We start from the raw sequence: 20,798 nt of genomic DNA on the forward strand, positions 1-20,798 counted from the left end.
GGCGCTGTAGATGTGCCGCATTCAGAGCCTTCTAAACATACGCCGTCTGCATTAGGTTGTCAGATTTTCTCTTCCTGTCGCATTTCTCCTTTCTACGTTAAAATAACAATCACGTTTTTACATCTTAAGGAAACCGGATGTTATATTTCCCCTCCATGAATGTAATTAAATGCAGTGACTTACCATACGTTCTTATCGCTCTTATTGCTTGCACATTTCCCTTCTTTTTTTCCCTGTCCTTTTGTTTGTAGTCCCTTCAACCTCTGTCACATAGCATGTGCAATACGGTATTCGACCGGAAAATTTGTTTAGTGGAAGCAGTATTCTGCAAATGTCGTCTGTGTATGCCGGTACCTCTTTAAACAAATGCTGGGTTGGTACCCAGTTTTCACTTCAGGTGCGATATAACTGAGGAGAATTATACAATACATCTGCCTTCCACGTTTAAAGAATCTACAAATGGTCTGTGTTCACTACTGTCAGATAACAATTTGCACTAGTTTGTTTACTATTATATATTTGATATAAGAGTTTTGCCTCCCTGTCTGAAATTTCTCTAAAGGCTACTAAAGGACGGTTCATGAAAGTAGCTTATGCAGTATTACTAAGATGTCCCGCATTAGAGTTATTTTGCTTTCTATGAACGGAATTCATTCGCACTCATCTTCGAAGACAAATATGGAATGAATGCAGTGCTAATGTACTAGCATAGTATAGAAGGCCTACAGTATAGTAATTCATTTGTCTAAGAATCACTGTACAGTCATACAGGCATTGTCAGTTTAAAGCAAGGAAAAATAATTCAGTGATAGGTTATTCTCATCAAAATCGACAGCAAGCCAACACCGACAATAATAGTTCAGGTATAAATGCTGACATCGCAAGTTGACGATAGATACAGCAACTATATGAGGATATTGAACGGGTAATTCAGTATGTAAAGGTAGATGAAGTTCATGGAGGTTAGAATGCGGATGTACGGGAATCAATAAAAGAAAGAAGGAATGTGAGAGGAGAATGATTGATAAAGTTCTGCAATAAAGTTCTGTAATAAAGATATATTTCTGTCTAACGGGAAGATGGCTTAATTACTGCTAAGTGCCGATAACACGAAGTTATATAGAAAAAGCAGCAGCTGTCCAGTCACCCGTTATTACCTTCGGGTGCTGTTGCCAGGCGGGGCGTCATCTTATTGATTTGCTTGCTTCGCTATACACGTCCCATATTTAGGAGGGTCATGATTGCTTCCGAGCGACTGCGATCAACAGAAATGAACTGTCACTTGAATAGCCTAGTTGCAAAAGCGGCTAAGTCAGTTTTAAAAGATTTTTGGGAAAAGCCATAAAACGTAGCCTTGCTCTCACAGCAATATGACAACGGTGGTTAATGTCTTAAAAAAGATAGCGACCAAATCGTAAATGTCTCTATAATCCTACATTAATCCCTTATTAGTATTTTCATGTAAAATTTTGTACTTAGCCCGTTTTGCAACCGACGGGCCAGTTTGCCGCTTTTGCAACCACATCGGCGGCCATGATGGAATGCAGTCGGTTGCAAAACCGGCCGAAAAATTAATTCCCGTCTTTATCTGGCTATGTCGGTAAGAATGGTAGACTACATTAGTATACTAAAATCATACGAAAGGAAGAAAATTAAACGAACAAAGTGCTGAAATACTGTTTTATTTTAAATATTTGAAAAGATTGAAACCTATACATAAAAAACTAAACGTGAACTACTACTACAAGGTACAATATTAATATTACTCAGATTTAATCACTGAATTCAGTCTAACACCTGTCATGAAAGTGAGAAATCTTTGGAAACAAATCTTGGGAAAATGAAACATTGCAAAGAAACGATCACAAGGTAAAATGAAGTATACAGCGTTTAAGCTATGTTCCGGGAATCGTCGTCATCTAAGAGCTCAAAATCAAGTCCTTCGTCCTCGCCGTTTTGACATTCGTCTGTTTCCATTGTCTTCTGCTGCTCAAAAACATCAGAGTAGAATTTTAATTTTTCGTCCTCGGGCCATGTCTCTCCCCAGTGTAGTTCTAAGAGCCATAATTTTAGCTTTTTCCACTGGGACGCCTTTTGGAATCTCCTCAGGAACAGTTTCTTTCGTGATACGTTTGCCTCTTTTAAGAATAGATTTCGGCTCTCCACTTTCGAAATTGAAGAATGCTTCTCCTTGCACGAGACATAATTTTCTGTTTGCTATCTTCGTGAAGATAATTCTCTTCGACTTTTTAAACGGGAAGTGTCAGGATTCAGGAGCTTTGATGACGTCAGTGGCGATCTTCTTCCAGTCTCTCACTTTGTAGTCGTCAGACCCCAAATGCACCACTGTGGCGAATTTCTCCATTATGCCGACGTATACTGCAGGGTTTTTGATTACGCTCAGTTTTGAAAATTTTCTCTCCATGTTTGCACGAACTCCATCAGGGGTATAAAAGAATGACCGACGATCGGGAACCACACACTTCAACGCTCTCTACGTGTACTGGAGCTGAGTACAGGAAACAGTACAACATCCCAATCATTGTACTCTTGTTTTATCCACCACATCAACCCGAAAAGAGGCATAGCTCCGTGACAACATGCAAATGGATGTTAAGCAGTTGATGATTAAGAGGTGAGGCAATCTCATTCGACCCCTTTGCAAATTCGTTCTCCAGCCAAACATACGAGGTCACTTTGTCTTTCGTCTGACTGCTCGTAGAGGAACCTCAGCAAATCGTGAAATTATGTAAGTACATCTGCCTGAAATAATAAACCCCCTGATCAGGGTCTTCTGGAAGGACTAAATTTTTCAGGCAGTCATAACTTACAAAATTAGTTGACCTTCGATGTCTTCCTTCAGTCTTTCGTTAAAACATCGCTCCGACCTTTGTGAGCTGTAAGCTGATTTTCCAAATTTTTCCTTTCCATTGGCCGATTTTCCAAGGAAATCATGCTTTGTAGGGACGAGCATATAGAGCATGTGTCAATATAAGGTGCTCCGAAGTCAAAATTATTGCAGAATATTGTCCGGTAGTAGTGATACTTTACGCCCAGATCAGGATGTTTGTACAGAACATTCAAAAATGGTTCAAATGGCTCTGAGCACTATGGGACTCAACTGCTGTGGTCATAAGTCCCCTAGAACTTAGAACTACTTAAACCTAACTAACCTAAGGACAGCACACAACACCCAGCCATCACGAGGCAGAGAAAATCCCTGACCCCGCCGGGAATCGAACCCGGGCGTGGGAAGCGAGAACGCTACCACACTGTACAGAATATTTACCACATTATTTTTACATTTAATTCAGTGGGCAAATGTTGGCGATGAAGCATTTTTCCTCTAGAACAGTGACTTTTGATCGGTTTGAATTGTTCAATGTGTCTGACAACTGCATTTTTCCTACCTTCGTACAACTTCGTTCTTCTGTCGCCTCTTCTTCTTTCAGCGGTTGCAGGCGAGGACTCGTTCATTATACCCTGACAAATTTTCTTGTCTTTTTTTTTTATCTGAAAAATCCCCATGAAAGCCGCTCTGCAAACCCTGATGTTTATAGAAACTCCTTACTTTTTTTATGCACAAACTCCGTAATTAGTTGCTTTCTTGATACTTTGTCTCCCGTAAGCTTAGATGTTCGAGTAGGTGACACAGTGACATGCTGTCGAATGTAGTTGCTCTGCCATTCTCTGTTATTTTGTTGGTAAAATTTTTGATGTGTCCGTCTTACGTCCTGCATAGTGAGTTCTTTACGTTTCAGCTTTACAGCAGGATGTTTACAGTTTGGCATCATCAACCCTTCAGGTCTGCAGATAAATGAAAAATGAAATTGAAAACCAACTGATAATAGTTCCAGAAGAGGTTAGGTAATGTTGCTAGGTCATTTATTCCAACAACATTAAACCTGTAATGAATATTTGAACATTACTATAAGCAGTGGTCTTCCTTACCTCTTCCTTTTCTCGGCGTTTTATTTCCATTGCTGAACATTCCGTCTTCTCTTCCTAGAAGTTAAGTTTCTGGTGGCATCTTCCCTCTCAGCTCTATTGTCGTCGGGTTCGTCGAAATAGTAGAAATTTCCTCATCATTATCCTAATCCATTTCGAACTGTGCTATAATAAAACTGCCTACAAAGTCGTTTTAAAATACACACTGGAACAAGTGTGCTGATAGGTCTTTTTATCATATAACAATGCCTTCTCCCACTTTCCTTCCTACAGTGTAGCAATGGAAGCAAAAACATACGAGAATCTACCCATTACTTCCAACCCAAACATTTTAGTCGCTTGTAGCTAAAATTCGGAACTTCTTAAAAGTGTTACGTGTGACAAGACGATATGTCCGGTTCTGCAACCGTACCCTTTGCCGGCGGCCATTATCCCGTTAACACTCTGCCTCTTTTGCAATCTAACGCCTTTGCACCCACACGCGATTTTCGCACCTCATTTTAAAATGCTTAGAACCGTTTTTGAAGCCTGATCGCCACATTATTGCGAAGACCGTGAAAACCTGTACAAGAAAGTGCCTCCAACTCAATTTTCGCTTTTTGGTCACATATCAGCTTTTGCAACTGTGCTACTGAATTATACCCTATCAAAAATGTGGTAAATCGTGTAACGACGTAATTTCTGTTTTTCTAGATCTTAGAAATGGGACGTATAAATGAAGTTTATAGGAAGAACCGTAAACTTCATAAATCGCTTCACAACAACTTTTAGTCCTTACGACATACTGATAACATGAAGCTACTAGTCCTAATAACAATGAGTGAATTGTTAAACAAACAGTATCTATGAGTTGGTCGGTGTATTGTACAGGTGATTGTATTTGTTCGTTCTATATGCGGTTTTTAAAGCAAGTTCTCACAATCGTTGGGGTAAAGGTACATCACGTAAGACAGACAAGGCCCATTCGCAGTTTTTCGGGCGGGTGTATGTGATTTGAAAGTGTATTAAAGTACTTGCCACTTGCGGTGCAGCCCAGTACCAGTACTGTGTGTAATCTTTGCTGTAGTAAATTTTAAAAATTACAGGTGGAACGACGTTTAAAACTGAATGCCAGATAACACAGACTGGGAAGTATATTTAGAAGAGGCAGGTAGTATTTGTAGTTTTATGCTAATGTTTTTAGAGTTACCTGTGCCATCTAAATTTGAAGAATAAAATTCACGAATAATCAGATGCACTGTTTGTTCGATAACGGTGTTTCCTTTCCGTTTACTCGAACGCAGATTTTGTGAATCGGTTGTCCGTGTTTCGGAAAACTGTGTGTTGTGAAGTAAAAGCGGCAAGTTAACTTAATTACTTTCTTTGTAACAATCGTCAACAAAAGGCCTTGCGATGCCGCTATTGTTGTTGTTGTCTTCGGTTTGTGCAAGAAGTTCATCAATGTACTGTGCCCAGGGATTCGAGAGTTGACTGTTAATTTTCTCATTTGTTTTCTTTCAGACTGCTGGATTCCTGAAAAGAGCCAGGACTGAAAAATTATTAGAAATATTCAATAAGGTAAGTTCTCAAAAATTTTCTGGTAGTAAGTTTGCTTTCCTATCCTCGGTAGTTCATTTACGAAACATAACTCCTTTTTAAAAAAAAAAAAAAAATCCCGCCTATATACACTTCATTTGAAAGACATGGAAAAGTGTGACAGTAAGGAAAATAAAAAGCAACGAGTGGCATGTGATTTAAAAGGAAAAATCTTTTGTAATCCGCTGTTTCTCGTCACTTTTCATTACAATATGGTAAGCTGCCCATTACACGTTACATGGCCAAAGTATCTCCTTTTGATCCTGGACACTTCCTTGGAAAGCAGATTAAAATACTTTTTAAGAAACGAAAATTTTCGGAATCTTTCTCAATGCAGGATCTGTACATTTGTGTGTCATAAAGGAAGTGATTTTATAAGTATGTTATTGAAACATCCAGTTTCATGTACAGGTAAAATCATTTGACCTTTGAAAGTTACGGAAGAGTTGATGGATAAAGAAGAAAAAAATGATGAGAGTACTCATTTTGGGGACTGAGATGTTTTTTCCTTTTCCTTTTTTATTTTTTTATTTTTATTTTTTTTTTTAAAGTTGCAACTAATGAAGACTAGAATGCTACAACACAGTATGTCCGAAACAATAGATGAATCCCATAACTTTCTTCAAAACTTCTGTTGTTTCCTTTAGAAAAGTTCAAAATATTAGACATTGCACTTTTGCATTTCCTGCTGCTAGCGGTGGTGAAAAGGAACGTGTACAACTAACAGATGTGTACTGTTTGAACATTATGAAAAATGTATGTTAGTTTTTTACGTCTTATTCAGTATGATATGGACGTAGAGGAGGAGTGTTCAGATTTGTCAAAATCAGAATGAGCAAATCAGCGAAAACTGTGAAATGGAATACAACTGCTTCACAATGTTGACAGTCAAATTTCTTAAAGCAGCCATCAAACTGATGGTAGTAGCCTATGTCATGGTCCCTTGTGACAGAGACAATAGGTCCTTGTCGCCTAATTCTAATTAAATCAACAAAGTGTCTGCACTTCAGACACAGGCCTAAGTAATTTTTCTAATGCACTGTTAAGTGTATTTAACATAGTATTAAAATTACATTTTTATCAGAGTAATGACTTTAAAATAAGGCCCTTTGCTCTTATGATGATCACTATATTTAAATAGTTTTGGTAAAGAAATTGGTGGAAATAACTCTTTATCATCATCTTCCTCCCAGAGGTGACACAGTTAACACGGGTCATTACTGTGAAACAATTTGGAAATTGCCGCAATTAGTATATCACTTTGAGGTGGAAATCGTTTGATTTCCAAAAATCCAAGAGTGTATCATCCATCCTACTGCTGCTAATAGCTTCTCCAGTGTTGATGGCTGCCATTTGTTCATTAAATGGTATGCATTTTGGTATTAGCAAGTGAAGACATTGAGTTTCAAAGACCACATTTGCAAGATTCCCCCACATCCTGAAATCTTTTCTCAACTTTGTCCTTGATGCACAAGTTTAATGTAGTGTGCACTCCATTTCCTTACCTTAGGCAATTGAAATGTTCATTCTCCTTCAACTGACAGTTCCTGATGGGTTTGTAGTCATGTTGTTCCCTTTTTCAGGTCAAGAGGAATGTAATATACTTACCTTCAGCTTTGATCAGTGGCATAATGTTAATGGCTGCTGTGACATCATCTTTTGTTGCATATTTTGACAGTTTGGTTGAGAGTTGGTGAAGCCAACAAATGTGAAAGAAAAAACTGGTTATGATGACTGGACCGATATGTAGTTCAGCCTGTCTGGAAAAACCTCCAGTGATATGACACTATAATCACCATGTTGTTTATGATGTTTGTCGCATGTTTCCTATGTCACTTGTCAAAACTGACAGCTGATGTCAAATATTCCTTTCTGTCACCTTTTCCTTTCTTTGGACTGTAACTAACCTGTGGGATCGACCTAATGCCATTCGTTATCAAAATTTTTACATGGACATTCTGTGAGAAACAGTGGTAACGTACAAGATAAGAGAAGGAACAACGAGAATGGAAGATCAAGAGGGAATTCAGTCCCTTTTTTTTCTTTCTCTTGTTTTGTTAAATTGTGTCTTCCACATGACTAAATACTCAATGTATGTAACATACTGTTAAGTATGTCAGAGAAGTATTAGTCCTCACACATTGTGTACTGCCACATAATTTTAATCTATTTAATATGATCAAAGGAAGGTGGGCAATGATGCGGATTTGTCCTTGCATTTGGGACTAGTAGCTTTTCTGTAGTGTCAATAAAGTGGTGAAGGATAGATATTCCTGAAAAGAATAGGGCCAATTCCCTTTCCCATCCTTGTCCAAACTCGACTACTCCATCTTTAAGGACCTCACCATTGAAAATATGTTAAAACTTAATCTTTCTTCATTTCTTTGTTTCATGTAAGTAATAGTATTGTATTAAATTACCAAAATTTTCTACATGTTTTTTGCAGTATGCCTCTAAAGAAATCGATGGTGAGAAGTTTATGACAGCAACAGATTTTGTTCAGAAATATCTTGGCCTGTTTACTGATCAGAATTACAATGAAGAATCAGTTAAGCTCTTGGCTGGAATTGTTGACACTAGCAAAGATGGGTAAGTTTGCAGCTTGTACTGGAAGCCAATTTCTGTCAAAATTTACCAGAATATTGTCTGATTCATTACTTGTTCACAAGTTTTTGTAAATATTGGAATGCTTTTATAACTGAGACTCCTTTAGTAGAGTTTTCTAATTATTCCTCTGATATTTATTTGGATTTGGTCAGCACATGAATTGCTGGAATACGGTGCAAGTAGATTTTGTTTACAAAATATACATTATCCAAAGTAAATAGTATTTACATGTTCCATAAAGTAAAAATAGTTTGTGAGATTCCACTATTAGAAAGAAAACTTCTGATGTTCTAATAAATAAGATACGTGTTGGAACCTAATGAAAAAAACTTGTGCAGCATGTTTATAGTACTTCAGAGCTTTTAGTGAATTTAAGGCTTTGTATTAGAAATATTTGAAGTATATTAAATAATTGCATTACACTAATAAGATGTATAGAATTCATGACAAATTCCAAACTGCAAGAGTAAAATAAACTACATTTTTATTCTATCAAATTATTACTCTTTAGAGAAATAAGATTCTTTAAATTGAGTTGCAATAGTTCAGATACATAATGCCCTGAATCAGGACATGTCAATGTAACTGACGTGAAAAAGCTATCACCTAGTAAATGAGTGTGTGGCTGTTGTATGTATAAGTGAAGCATTGTGTAGGTGATGTTGGATTATGTTGAGGTCCCGTTAGATACCGGTAATACTCATTTTGTAGAGTTAACAGCTCACAACATCAAAATACAGAGTAGGAAAAAATACAGATACATTGTAAATATGGGCACTTCTGAGAGGAGATATCTTCATAAGTTCTGGGATAAGCACTTGCAATACGAGATGATGTCATAATATTGATAGTACACTAAATATGTAACTTATAATTTGATTAAAATTACTTGTTAGTTGACACTTCATGCATTGGAGCTGGTTTCCTCCAATCAGAGTGCATGTCACGCCATTGCCAAACTGCCACAACAGTCAGTCAGTTCACTTCAAGTTCCTTGTCCGATAGTCTTTCTTGATATGTTTGGATCACGAATCGTCGATCTGGCGCTTTTATTTTGTATTTCATCTTACATAAGGACCACATCACAAACAAAACACACACATCACAAAGTGAATGAAATACACTTATTTCATACACAGCACTATCTAAACGCTACTGGATACTTTTGCACAAGGCACGATTCAGTGTCACATCTGGTTTTCATAATCACAGGGATTGGTTTAAATTAGAAAAGCTTCATGTGAAATTTCATCATTGCAACTGAGTGATTACAGCCAAAGATTTAACACAAGTCGCACAGTGTTGTAATTAATGCAATGGTTAGAATATTAACCTGCCATGTTGAATATAGTAGTTTCGAATCTCGTCAAATAAGTGAAATTTTTTTACTTCTAAATCTCATCAAAAGAGTTTATCATTTTTATGCAATTAATTGGTTTAGATGCATTTTATTTCTAAATCTTTGCCACATCATTGTCACCATCATATTGGCCTTTTTATTGCTTTTATTTTTCTGCTTATCATTCTTTTTTTGTCTGGAATCTGCATGTGTCCTCTATCTGCCTGTGCCGATGAGGACTGCTCATCAGTTGGTAAATGGTAGCTTGTGTAACCAATAAGAGGATAGTTTCAACAAGAAATTACAGTTTGCTTTTAGCACTGAAATTGGGCTTATTCTGTCTTGAGGTAGCTCGTAGAGGCTAGCTTTAATACCCGTGGACAAAGCATTCACGGTTTTAGTTGTGTCACAGATTGTTGACCACTGGTTTCTTGGATACATTACACATTATAAGGTTGTGGTTAGCTTAGGACCCAAGTTTAAATTCAGAGCTACAAAACGCATCTCCTGTGCAGTTCAGCCATCGGTCACGTAAAGTCAGCTGTCAACATACCATCTCACATTTCTGACGTTGCTCTGCTTTACACATTAACAGCAGTCATGAAGTGACTTGTGTTTGTGTGTTACCTGTAATTGAGCAGTAGCCAGCGGCCAATGTGGCAAGACTGTAGCGGCAAGTGACAGACGTCAGCTATCTGGTAATTTTATACGGACCATAGGTTATGATGATTATCATCACATGGTGTAATTAAATGTACAGTCAAGATTGCTGAATACAGTATTAGAAAAAATACTAAGTACTGACTGCATAAATATAATTTGTCAGTTGAATGCTCAGTATTTTAGATATGACTACTTGCTTTTATTTTCCTACATTTTAAGATAACGTCCTTCTAACTGTTTTGAGGCACTTGGAATTGTCTGCAGTGAGTGTTTTTAAATATGAATACCTTTTTTTTTACAATAATCTTCTTAAATTGCAGTGCAGTGTTTTATAAAGAGTATAGTTGTATCATTTGCAAAGATAATAAATTTACACTCTGTTTAAGAACAGAAAAGAGCACAGTATGGTGGGCAGGGTAGGAGAGGGAGTCAGTTACAACATACGAAACTAAAACAGTTGGCCTTATACAGAAAGGCATTTATGATTGCTCCGAAAGTATTCGTGTTCTAAATACAGTACTGTCTGCATTTATAATTGTGACAATAAGCCACATTATCATGAGGACTGTGTAGTTTGTGTAATTTTTTGATGAATTTTCTGTGTATGTATTATACATTATGTACTGCATTTATGATTTGGAGAAGTGTTGCCTATCGTTTGAGCACAACTGTATGGTCTTTCTTTGGTCGACAGCCTTATCTCGTTCCCAGAATTCCAAGCATTTGAAGGCTTGCTGTGTGTACCGGATGCACTCTACAAGACAGCTTTCCAGCTCTTTGACACCAATGGAAATGGAATGGTTACTTTTGGTGAGTATTCTTCTTTGTGAATGTTATTCCATCTTCTGCAGTAATGTTGCTGTTGCATTTCATAAGTGAGAGTGTTGGAGAAGGAAGAAGCAGAATTGTTAAGTTGTTTTCTTAAGACTAAGTACTAATTTTTCTTTTTGGAGTTTTAATTCACATAAGAAGTAAACTGGTATGCATTGTCAGCAGTACTGAGTCCAATGGATAGTTGGTTTTTCAGTCAATTATGTCCCAGAGAGGCAGACCTTCATGCTTCCTCAAATGTTAATATTGTCACACACTCCCAAAAAAAGTTCAAATGTATTTGCAAGGTGCACCATAGCAGCAACATTTTTTTATTAGGACTGAATTCTTTGGTCCATACACAAACATCATAAACCGAGATTTGGAAAAAGTTTTGATAACCATGTAGATTATCACCTTAAAATTACCACCACCACATAATGTTCTGTTCGTACCAAATAACTCATATAGTGCAACTTAACAAATAATAGATTTAAAAATAGTGTTTTGTTTACTGTATTGTTGTTAGAGATACTATCTGCAGTGGGCCAAAAAATCTGAATAGGCCAGATGCATATAAAAAACTTCGAGTTAGAATAGAACTCATATGAAACTCAGATTGTAAATCTTGAACTCTTGATTTAAAAAATAAATATTCTTTCAGAGAGGGGAGAAAGAAACAGCTATATGAAACTAGTGTTGTGGTATGAGGGGAAACTAGTGTTGTTGTATGAGGAAAAACAATCACACACTGTGTAGAAAAGATCTTCCTCCCTAGGATTTTCCATTTCTGTAGAAAATGATGGATTAAGTTGCTTGAAAGGACAAGGTAGTTTACTTTCTCAGGTGTATCCCCTGGGTGAGTTCTCTTCTCAGGAAATTACACTAATGTAAATGAACTATTTCTTTCTCCATACATTCACTAAATTATTGCTAATTTACCACACTGTTTTTGAGGACAGTATCTGATCTCTGGTGAGACAGTGTGCCTGCTGGTGAAATGAGCCAGGAGCTAGCTCTCCAAACTTTGTTACTTTCGTCCCTCTTGAAACTATTTTCTTTCATTTGCAAAAGGTACATTGTAAATTATTTGTATTGTAACAGTACAACCATTCAAAGAATGTCCTCATGCAATGTATAATGTGTTAATTTATGGGCAGATCAAACTCGTGTTGGATTAATAACTATTGGTCTTCTACACATGTGGCGCTGTGATTGGTTTACTGAGACCCTCCCACACTTGTCTAGACAAAAGCTAGAATGCTTTCCAGTTTCCCAAGTGGAAAAGGATAATGCACAAACAGTATATATTTAAAAACACAACTGAAAAGTGTACACATTTCACAGACAGGTCATAAACTACTGCCGCTCTCTTCTTACGATAAACAAAAGTGTGATAATAGGAATAACATCTGCCCACAGAAGGTAATAAATGCAAAATTCAGGATTAGCAGATGCATAACTTAAAAATATGATTAATTTCACGAAAGAGAGAGTGCAGGCATTTAAAAATGAATAGGTACCAGGCATCAATGAAATTTTTGTTTTGGTTTGTTGCTATGTTTGGCACAACCAAAAAAAAAAAAATGAACAAATTAAAAATGGCATTTGTGGTAGTATACATATTAATATTTTTGTTATCCAACATTTAATTAAACCACTAATGCGTTTTACACTCACAAAAAATAGACACTTTCCCCAAGAAATTTGAAAATTGCACAGCCTGACAAAAAAGGTGTTAGCACCAGAAGTCATGATAGGATGTCAATGAAACTTCTTAACAGTGCACACCATTGGCAGGTATTAAAACAATTAGAGTTGAAATTCTCTGTGACATGTACAGTGGCCACCAGATTGCATTAGTGTTGTTCATTTATACTGATGCGAGGGGCACGAACAGCGTCAGATGTCGAGTGATCTTTCTGAAGGACCTGTAGGCGCCACGTATTCGTGAGAGGCAGCATGATCCGCACGTGATAGAATTTGGAAGGAGCCTCATTGTGGGTTTCCAAATGGTCGGCTGGTTGAATTGTGCAATATCCAGATTTGTGTAACATTTGGATGTGACAGTGGCTTGATGTTGGAGTGCATGGCAACAAGTGGGCAGGCATGCTCATTGTCAAGGTTTCAGTTGACCACTTCGGATCACCATAAGGAATGGTCATGCAATGTGCATCGAGTACATCGTAACCTCTCGATGTCGGAGAATAAGAAGTGGTGTCGCTGCAACATTCCACGTGATCCTGCGCTATTGGCCAGACACTGACAGTGCGTTTGTCTTGTGACAGTGCAACTGAAAACTGCAGATACTCATCTGGTATTTGAGAAGGACTTGGCAACTTTCAACATACATTACACATAATTTCAAATCTTTTCAAAACTTTTTGTCAGTGATGCCCCCACAAAATGATAAAAGGAAAAAAGTTTATCGTGTACTTCTGCTGTTCGTGCTATAATGCATGCAGATTGGGCAATCACCATCCTTTGTGTAAGCTGCTGTTAACACAACAACGCAAATGGCTGCTTTTGGGGTGGTGCTGCGACACAATCGTATACTGTCGAAGCTTGGTACTGCATCGTGTAACGTGATAAATCACAGTTGTGCAGTACCCCAGACGAGCATTGTCAGTGAGTGTGGTGGTGACGTGGACTCGAGTCCTATTCTTCCAGTGAATTTGGAGGGGCACAGCAGTGTCGTACCTGGCTTCACGGTGTGGGGAGCCATCAGGTATGACTTCAGGTCGTGGCTGGTAGCAATTGAGGGAACTCGGTAAGCACAACAACACTTCGTGGACGTCGTGCATTACCTCTCAGGTGGCATTATTGTGGCACCAGTTTTCGACAGGACAATGCTCGTCCATATGGCACATGTCTGTATGAACTACATGATGTGTAGGTATTCTTGTGCCCAGCAAGATGCCCAGCTACGTCCGTGGACCAGCTTGGCTGGCAACTCTACCACAGTGCCAGTATTAGCCAAGTCAAAGAAGACCAAAAAGGTTGAATGGGGAAAAAATTTGTGTAGTCACAAATTTACATTCTGTGGTAAGATAGGGTGCCATGAACAACATATTAAAAATTCTCACCTTTGGAGTGCAAGAATAAGAATGGAGACACATGGTGTAACTTACCAAACGAAAGCGTTGGTATGTTGATAGACACACAAACACAAAAACACACACAAAATTCAAGCTTTCGCAACCAACGGTTGCTTCATCAGGAAAGAGGGAAGGAGAGGGAAAGATGAAAGGATGTGGGTTTTAAGGGAGAGGGTAAGGAGTCATTCCAATCCCGGGAGCGGAAAGACTTACCTTAGGGGGGGAAAAAGGACAGGTATACACTCGCACGCACACACATATCCATCCGCTTACTATTGGCTGCATTTGTTGCTATTGGTACACTTTTCTTCATAAATAAGAGAGATTGTTCGATGAATTTTGCACAGCATACAAACCCTTCTTACAGATGTATGAAACTTCAGAATTTTCCAAATCTGTTAAAAACTGTGGTAAAAATTGAGGTAATTAACTGTAAGAGTTGAGTTTCTTTCTAAACATGAAGTTTGAAATGCAACAGCTCATTCATTTTTTCATAAATTAAATAAATTCTAGAGTTTCATATACCTGTAAGTATGGTTTGTGTGCTGTGCAAAATTCATCGAAGAATCTCTCTTACTTATGAAGAAAAGTGTACCTATAGCAACAAATGCAGCCAGTAGTAAATGAAAAAAAGATGAAATTTCACATGTAAAAAAAAAAAATTATTTTGTTATGTTTTTGAACTTCCACTACTATTAGTGTGAATCCTGACAAAGTTTTACGAATTTATTTGTAAAAGTATAGACAGTGGGAATTAAAATGTCCTGTGGTGCCTGTCTTGCTCCAAGTCTGGCCGCTTGACGTCCTACACCCCTAAACAGTAGGTCTTGCAAGTGATGTCTCATTGTTAATGCACTGCTGCAGCCAGTTTCTGAAGTTCTGCACGACTCTGTGAAGCATATTTTGCAGAGTGCAGCCTACTATAAAGTTGAAACTTCCTGGCAGATTAAAACTGTGTGCCCGACCGAGACTCGAACTCGGGACCTTTGCCTTTCGCGGGCAAGTGCTCTGCCAACTGAGCTACCGAAGCACGACTCACGCCAGGTCCTCACAGCTTTACTTCTGCCAGTATCTCGTCTCCTACCTTCCAAACTTTACAGAAGCTCTCCTGCGAACCTTGCAGAACTAGCACTCCTGAAAGAAAGGATATTGTGGAGACACGGCTTAGCCACAGCCTGGAGGATGTTTCCAGAATGAGATTTTTACTCTGCAGTGGAGTGTGCGCTGGCAGGTTTTTTGCATGCTGTCCTGGGTTGATGTTTATACACCTCACTCTTGGGCTAACCCTATAAAAAGTAATCTCTTGGATTTAAATCCTGTGCATGTGCAGGTCATGCAAAGTGAGTGTACTGGGAGGTGAAGCTCCCAATGAAGATCTCCATCAAAATAGTAATAGAATTTCTACCAATATGGGCTGTGGCACCATCCTGCTGAAATGACACTAGACCCAAATCCATTTGTTGAGTTTGTGGTTCAAAAAATTGTTGGATCATGTTGAACAGAAGGTAACAGCATGGTCACACTCCTCAAAAAAATAAAGGCCTGCACTACTTATTGCACACCAGGCTGACATTTTTAATTGTGTAAAATGCTCTCATGAATTGTGCTAGGGTTCTCACAACTCCAAGAAAGCATATTCTGCATGTTAACACACCCAGAACTGCACTACAACAAGACTGGTGTGGAAAAAATATGTTACGATGACAAAAATGCATTGTTCAGTTCGACTGAGTCATGTTTACAACTGACAGTTATCACTAACAGAAACTTCCATTACTGCTGCATCATTAGAGCCCATCCCTACTCTTCCAGCAACTCCCCTCCGTTCACAGTGTAGTCTTGAAAGTAGGAGTTTTTCCCTGCCCCACCCATTTTGTATGTATTCTTAGCCCACTCCATTTAACAATAAAGATTAATTTTATACCATTAAAACAATCTGTAATAAACGGTGATTTTTCCATCTCCCCGAACACAGAAACTGCACTGTCCAGTCACACTAATGTGGCCACCTGTCAAAAGCTTGAATAATCACCTTTTACAGCACGAGATGTGCAGGAAGCGTGTCAGTGGTGTTCTGGAAGGTATTGACAAGGATGTGGAACCAGGCCAACTCCAATGCTGTAGCCAGCTGCGGTAGGTTTCTCGGTTGAGGATCCGTGGCTGTTACAAGACTTGTTGAGGTGCTCCCACAAGTTCTTGAGTGGATTTAAATCTGGGGAGAATGCTGGCGAAGGGAGTATCCTGGCACTCTTTGAATCACAGATGTACGTGCGAGCTGTGTGACACATTGCACTGCCCTGTGGGTACATGAATTGAATTGAATTTTATTTGATCCTGTAAGATTACATTGTGTACAGTAAATGTACGTGTAATATAGGACATGTCAAAGTATTAACATTCTTTATTACTTATTTTTCTACACCTTTATCTTACATTTTTACATCACTGATCATGAGTAACAATATACACAAATTTAATGGCATAAGTATTCTGCAACACTGTAAAACTCTTTTTCAATGAGATAGCCTTTAAGTTTCTTTGGAAAGTCATTGTGAAGTACACTATCTTGCAGGTTTTTGGGCAGCCTTCTTAGTAGTCTGATACCAGAGTACTGGGGTCCTTTTTCTAGCATAGCCAGTCGGTGGGGTATGCTCCGTACTTCATTCTTCCTTCTTGTATTGTGGGTGTGTACACTAGCATTTGTAATCCAGTCCTCACTACCTTTTGTGATGTACATTATTGTTTTGTAAATATACAACGATGAAAAAGTTGAGATACCTAAATTCTTGAAACAGTTTCTGCACGTTTTAGAGGTCTTTCTTCTTAAAATGGTCCTAATTGCTTTTTTTTGTAATGTGAACACTCGTTTTGTCTCTTGTTTGTTTGAGTTTCCCCACACAGTCACTCCATACTGTAAGTATGGTTCGAAAAGTCCATGATACACTTTACACAGAAGGTTCTTGTCTGAATACTGTGATAGTTGCATCATTAAGAATATGACAGAGCTCAGTTTCTTACAGACATTATTAATATGTTTTTTCCATTTCAGTTCATTATCCACAAGAATACCTAAGAATCTAGCAGATTCTACTTCTTCCAGCCTTGTTCCATCAACCTCTAAATCCATGTCTACAGCCTTTTCCTTGTTTTTAAACACTGCATACATAGTCTTTTTTTTAGATTTATAACCAGTTCATTTTCCAACAGCCATTGAGCTGTGACATTTGCAGATATGTATGCTCTTCTCTCAAGCTGTTCCATATTTTGGTCACTATTTAGTACTGTCATGTCATCAGCATACAATATTTTCATTTCTTCCTCCTCAACACCTATATCATTAACAAACACATTAAATAACAATGGCCCCATTACGGAACCCTGCGGCACTCCATATTTGATGGATCTGGTTTCTGATTGGTACGAGTTTCCTAATGATACATACTGCTTGCGGATGCACAAGTATGATTTTATCCATTCACCTGGTTGCCCCCGAATGCCATAGTTGCTTAATTTTTGTATCAGCATTTCATGGTCAATGGTGTCAAATGCCTTTGAAAGATCAAGAAACATTGCAGAGACAACCTTTTTCTCATCTAAGGACTGTAAAATGTATTCTGTTAGACTGGCAATTGCTGATTCTGTAGATTTACTTCTGAAACCATGTTGTGAGGGTATGAGAATGTTATATTTGTCCAAATCGTTAACTAATCTGGTATACATAAGCATTTCTAGGATTTTTGAGAAACCTGATATCAGTGAAACTGGTCTGTAGTTGTTGGGATCATCCTTACACCCTTTCTTGTACACTGGCACTACCTTCGTTATCTTCATTTTTTGTGGAAAAATTGCATGTCTGAAAGAACAGTTTGCTATGTTCAGCAGTGGTGTTATTATCTCCTCACATACCAGCTTTATTACATGATTTGATATTTCATCACCACCAGCTGATTTCTTGGACTTCAGTTCCTGTATAGTTTTCCGCAATTCATTCTCCGTGACTGGTCTTAAGAACATAGTACTGCATGATCTTTTTGGTACCTTAATACCCTTCTGTTTTTGACTATTTCTTTCCAGTTTTAGGTTTTCTACTACACTGATATAGTTATTATTCAGTATGTTTGCTATTTCCATACCATCTGTGACCACTGTGTTGTCTATTTTAATTGTCCTAATACCTTCTTCTTTGTTTGACCCATCTTTTTCCTTTCTTTCAGCATTGATTGCATTCCAAGCTGCCTTTGCCTTGTTTTTTGAGTTCGCTATAGTGGTGTCAATTGCTCTTGCTTTGGCTTCTCTTATTGTTTTTCTATACTTCTTTTTTAACATTTTATAGTTTTCAGCTTCGCCCATCCGTCTCACATCCTGAAGCTTCCTTCGCTGTTCTAGTATTTCACTGATAATCCACTGTGTTTGATCTTGCTGCTTTTCTTGTCTCTTTACTTTGGGAAATGCTACATTAAAATGGTACTTAATTGTTGAAATAAATGCATCATATTTTTCATTTACACTCTGGGCCTGTAGGGTTTCATTCCAGGTTTCCTTACTTAACATTGTTCTAAAGATATTGATATTTTGTTCACTGATGATCCTAATTTCTTTGGTTGCTTGTTTTGGTTCTGATACTGTGTCATTACTTCTGCAAAAGCTGATTAGTTGTCCATGATGATCAGATATTTCTGTCTGAACTACATGCGACTCATAGTTACACATATTAGTAATTATGTTGTCAATAACTGTCTCACTTTGTGAAGTCACTCTTGCTGGTGCAGTTATTGTCACTTTTATGTTATGCTGTATTAACAATTCTTCCAAATCCTGTCTTATTTTTGTGTCTTTTCCAATGTCAATGTTGAAGTCTCCACATATAATAAGATTTCTCTTCATATTCATTCTCAATAAGCTAGCAATTTTTTTTAGAAAGATGCTAATATTGCCACATGGTGACCTGCCAAGGAAAAACTAACTACATGTATGGGTTGGCTTGTTCACAAGGGTAGAGGCATACTTGTGTTGATTCATTTTGCCTCCCAGAATGGTGAAATCACCCAGGGGATACCATGAAAATATTTACCAGACCATAGTGCTCTGATGATTGTTGCAAGGTATTTGCTTTGTCATTACATGCCATGCACAATGGCCAATCATGCAATGGAACATAACATGGATTTATCTGAAAAGGCCATCAATTGCCTCTCGGTGGACATCCCGTTGCAGCATTGACGTGCACGAACGAGGTGCCTGCTATGGATGCCCATACCCGGCATTGTTTGCTGATCGGTCATTGAGATGACACAGTTAGTAGCCCCTTCATTCATCTGGGTGGTCATATGCTCAACAGTTGTATGTCTGTCTACCTGTATACATCTGTACAGTGGTCATTCTCCCTTGTCCTCTACGACCCACGGTGTATCACAGTTACATCGGCGCCGTTTTTCAGTAGCGCCATTTTGCCATCCACAGTATACATAAACCGTGGCAGCATGTGAACAGTTCCCAAATGTAGCCTTTATGGAAAGGCCTTTTGGACGTCAGATACATTGCTCAGTCACATTACGACAACGACTGCACTGAATGTTTTCCGTACCACCCCTGACGCACTTTATATCCTCTCCACTACTAGTGCCACCACTTGTTGTCAGTGATTGGTTATTGCACATTCACACTGAATGTAGAAGGTGGTCATGTTAGTGTAACTGGACCATGTATTAGTCCTGGAGAAGCAATGAATAGGACATATTTTTATAGAAAATGTACATTAATTTGGAACTGCGAATAATTCTAGCTATAAGCTGCTGTTTTCACGTTATTCATGAAAAACAGACATAAAGTTACCTCTAAATGCACACCGACCCCAACAGTCACACCTGACTGGCCAGGAATTTTAGTATGTAGTTTATGGCACTTGCTCCTACCACTGTATAAAAATTTGCAGCTACAAGATATCTTTTCTCTAATGTTCCTTCATTGACTGGATTATATCCAAGATGTCATGGACCAGTTAGAGCAGATGGGGGCCAGCTTGTCTCGGGAGCATATGCAACAACTTGGAGATGCTCTTCCCTACTGAACCAGTCAATGCATTCAGACCAGAGTGGTACAACAGTACACTAATAAAGGGTTTCATACTGGCAAGTTCTTTGTAAAGTTGTCACAATTTTCAATCTGTAAAGTGTCACTTTGTTTCTTCTGCCCCTTCTGTGTGCTTCACTTTTTTTGTCAGTTACTGTATTTTCAGAGCACTGAAAAGATGTAACGTACAGCTGCAAGCATACCGTAATTTTTGTAGCATTTTTAAAACTTCACCCAATTGACTGTGTTGCAGATCCATCATATTCTGGACAATGAACGAGATATTTTTAGTTTAATCAGAAACTTTTGGTCACATGGATTTCTATACAAATGACAGTATTGTGAAAAGGATAGATTGCTACTCACTATACAAAGGAGATGTTGAGTTGCAGGCACACACAACAAAAAGACTGTTATACGTGTGGGACTTGCGATCAAAATGCCGTCTTCTAACAAACAAACACAAACACACACACACACACACACACACACACACACACACACACACACACACACGCGCACAACTTGCTCGCTCACTCTGGCTGACGGCCAGAGACAATGCTCAAGTGTGAGTGATTATGGCAGTGATGGACGACATGAAATATGGTACATACATAGTATAGGTAGAGTGGTATATTTATAATGAAATATAATACATGTTGCACCGCATGGGAAAATAGAGTAACAGA

The 20,798-nt window shown here is 38.2% G+C and overlaps 1 protein-coding gene across 3 annotated transcripts in view; it reads left to right on the plus strand.

The window, feature by feature from the left end:
* LOC126215379 (calcium-binding mitochondrial carrier protein Aralar1) overlaps positions 1–20,798 on the plus strand; it is a 725,301-nt gene that overhangs the window by 582,327 nt on the left and 122,176 nt on the right. For all 3 annotated transcript variants that reach the window (XM_049942072.1, XM_049942074.1, XM_049942073.1), the window contains 3 exons: positions 5,449–5,505; positions 7,970–8,112; positions 10,827–10,942. In XM_049942072.1, coding sequence (XP_049798029.1) covers positions 5,449–5,505; positions 7,970–8,112; positions 10,827–10,942 — 316 coding nt within the window. The remainder of the gene's footprint in view (positions 1–5,448; positions 5,506–7,969; positions 8,113–10,826; positions 10,943–20,798) is intronic.

Source organism: Schistocerca nitens, chromosome 12, assembly GCF_023898315.1.
Source record: "Schistocerca nitens isolate TAMUIC-IGC-003100 chromosome 12, iqSchNite1.1, whole genome shotgun sequence".
NCBI classification, from domain to species: domain Eukaryota; kingdom Metazoa; phylum Arthropoda; class Insecta; order Orthoptera; family Acrididae; genus Schistocerca; species Schistocerca nitens.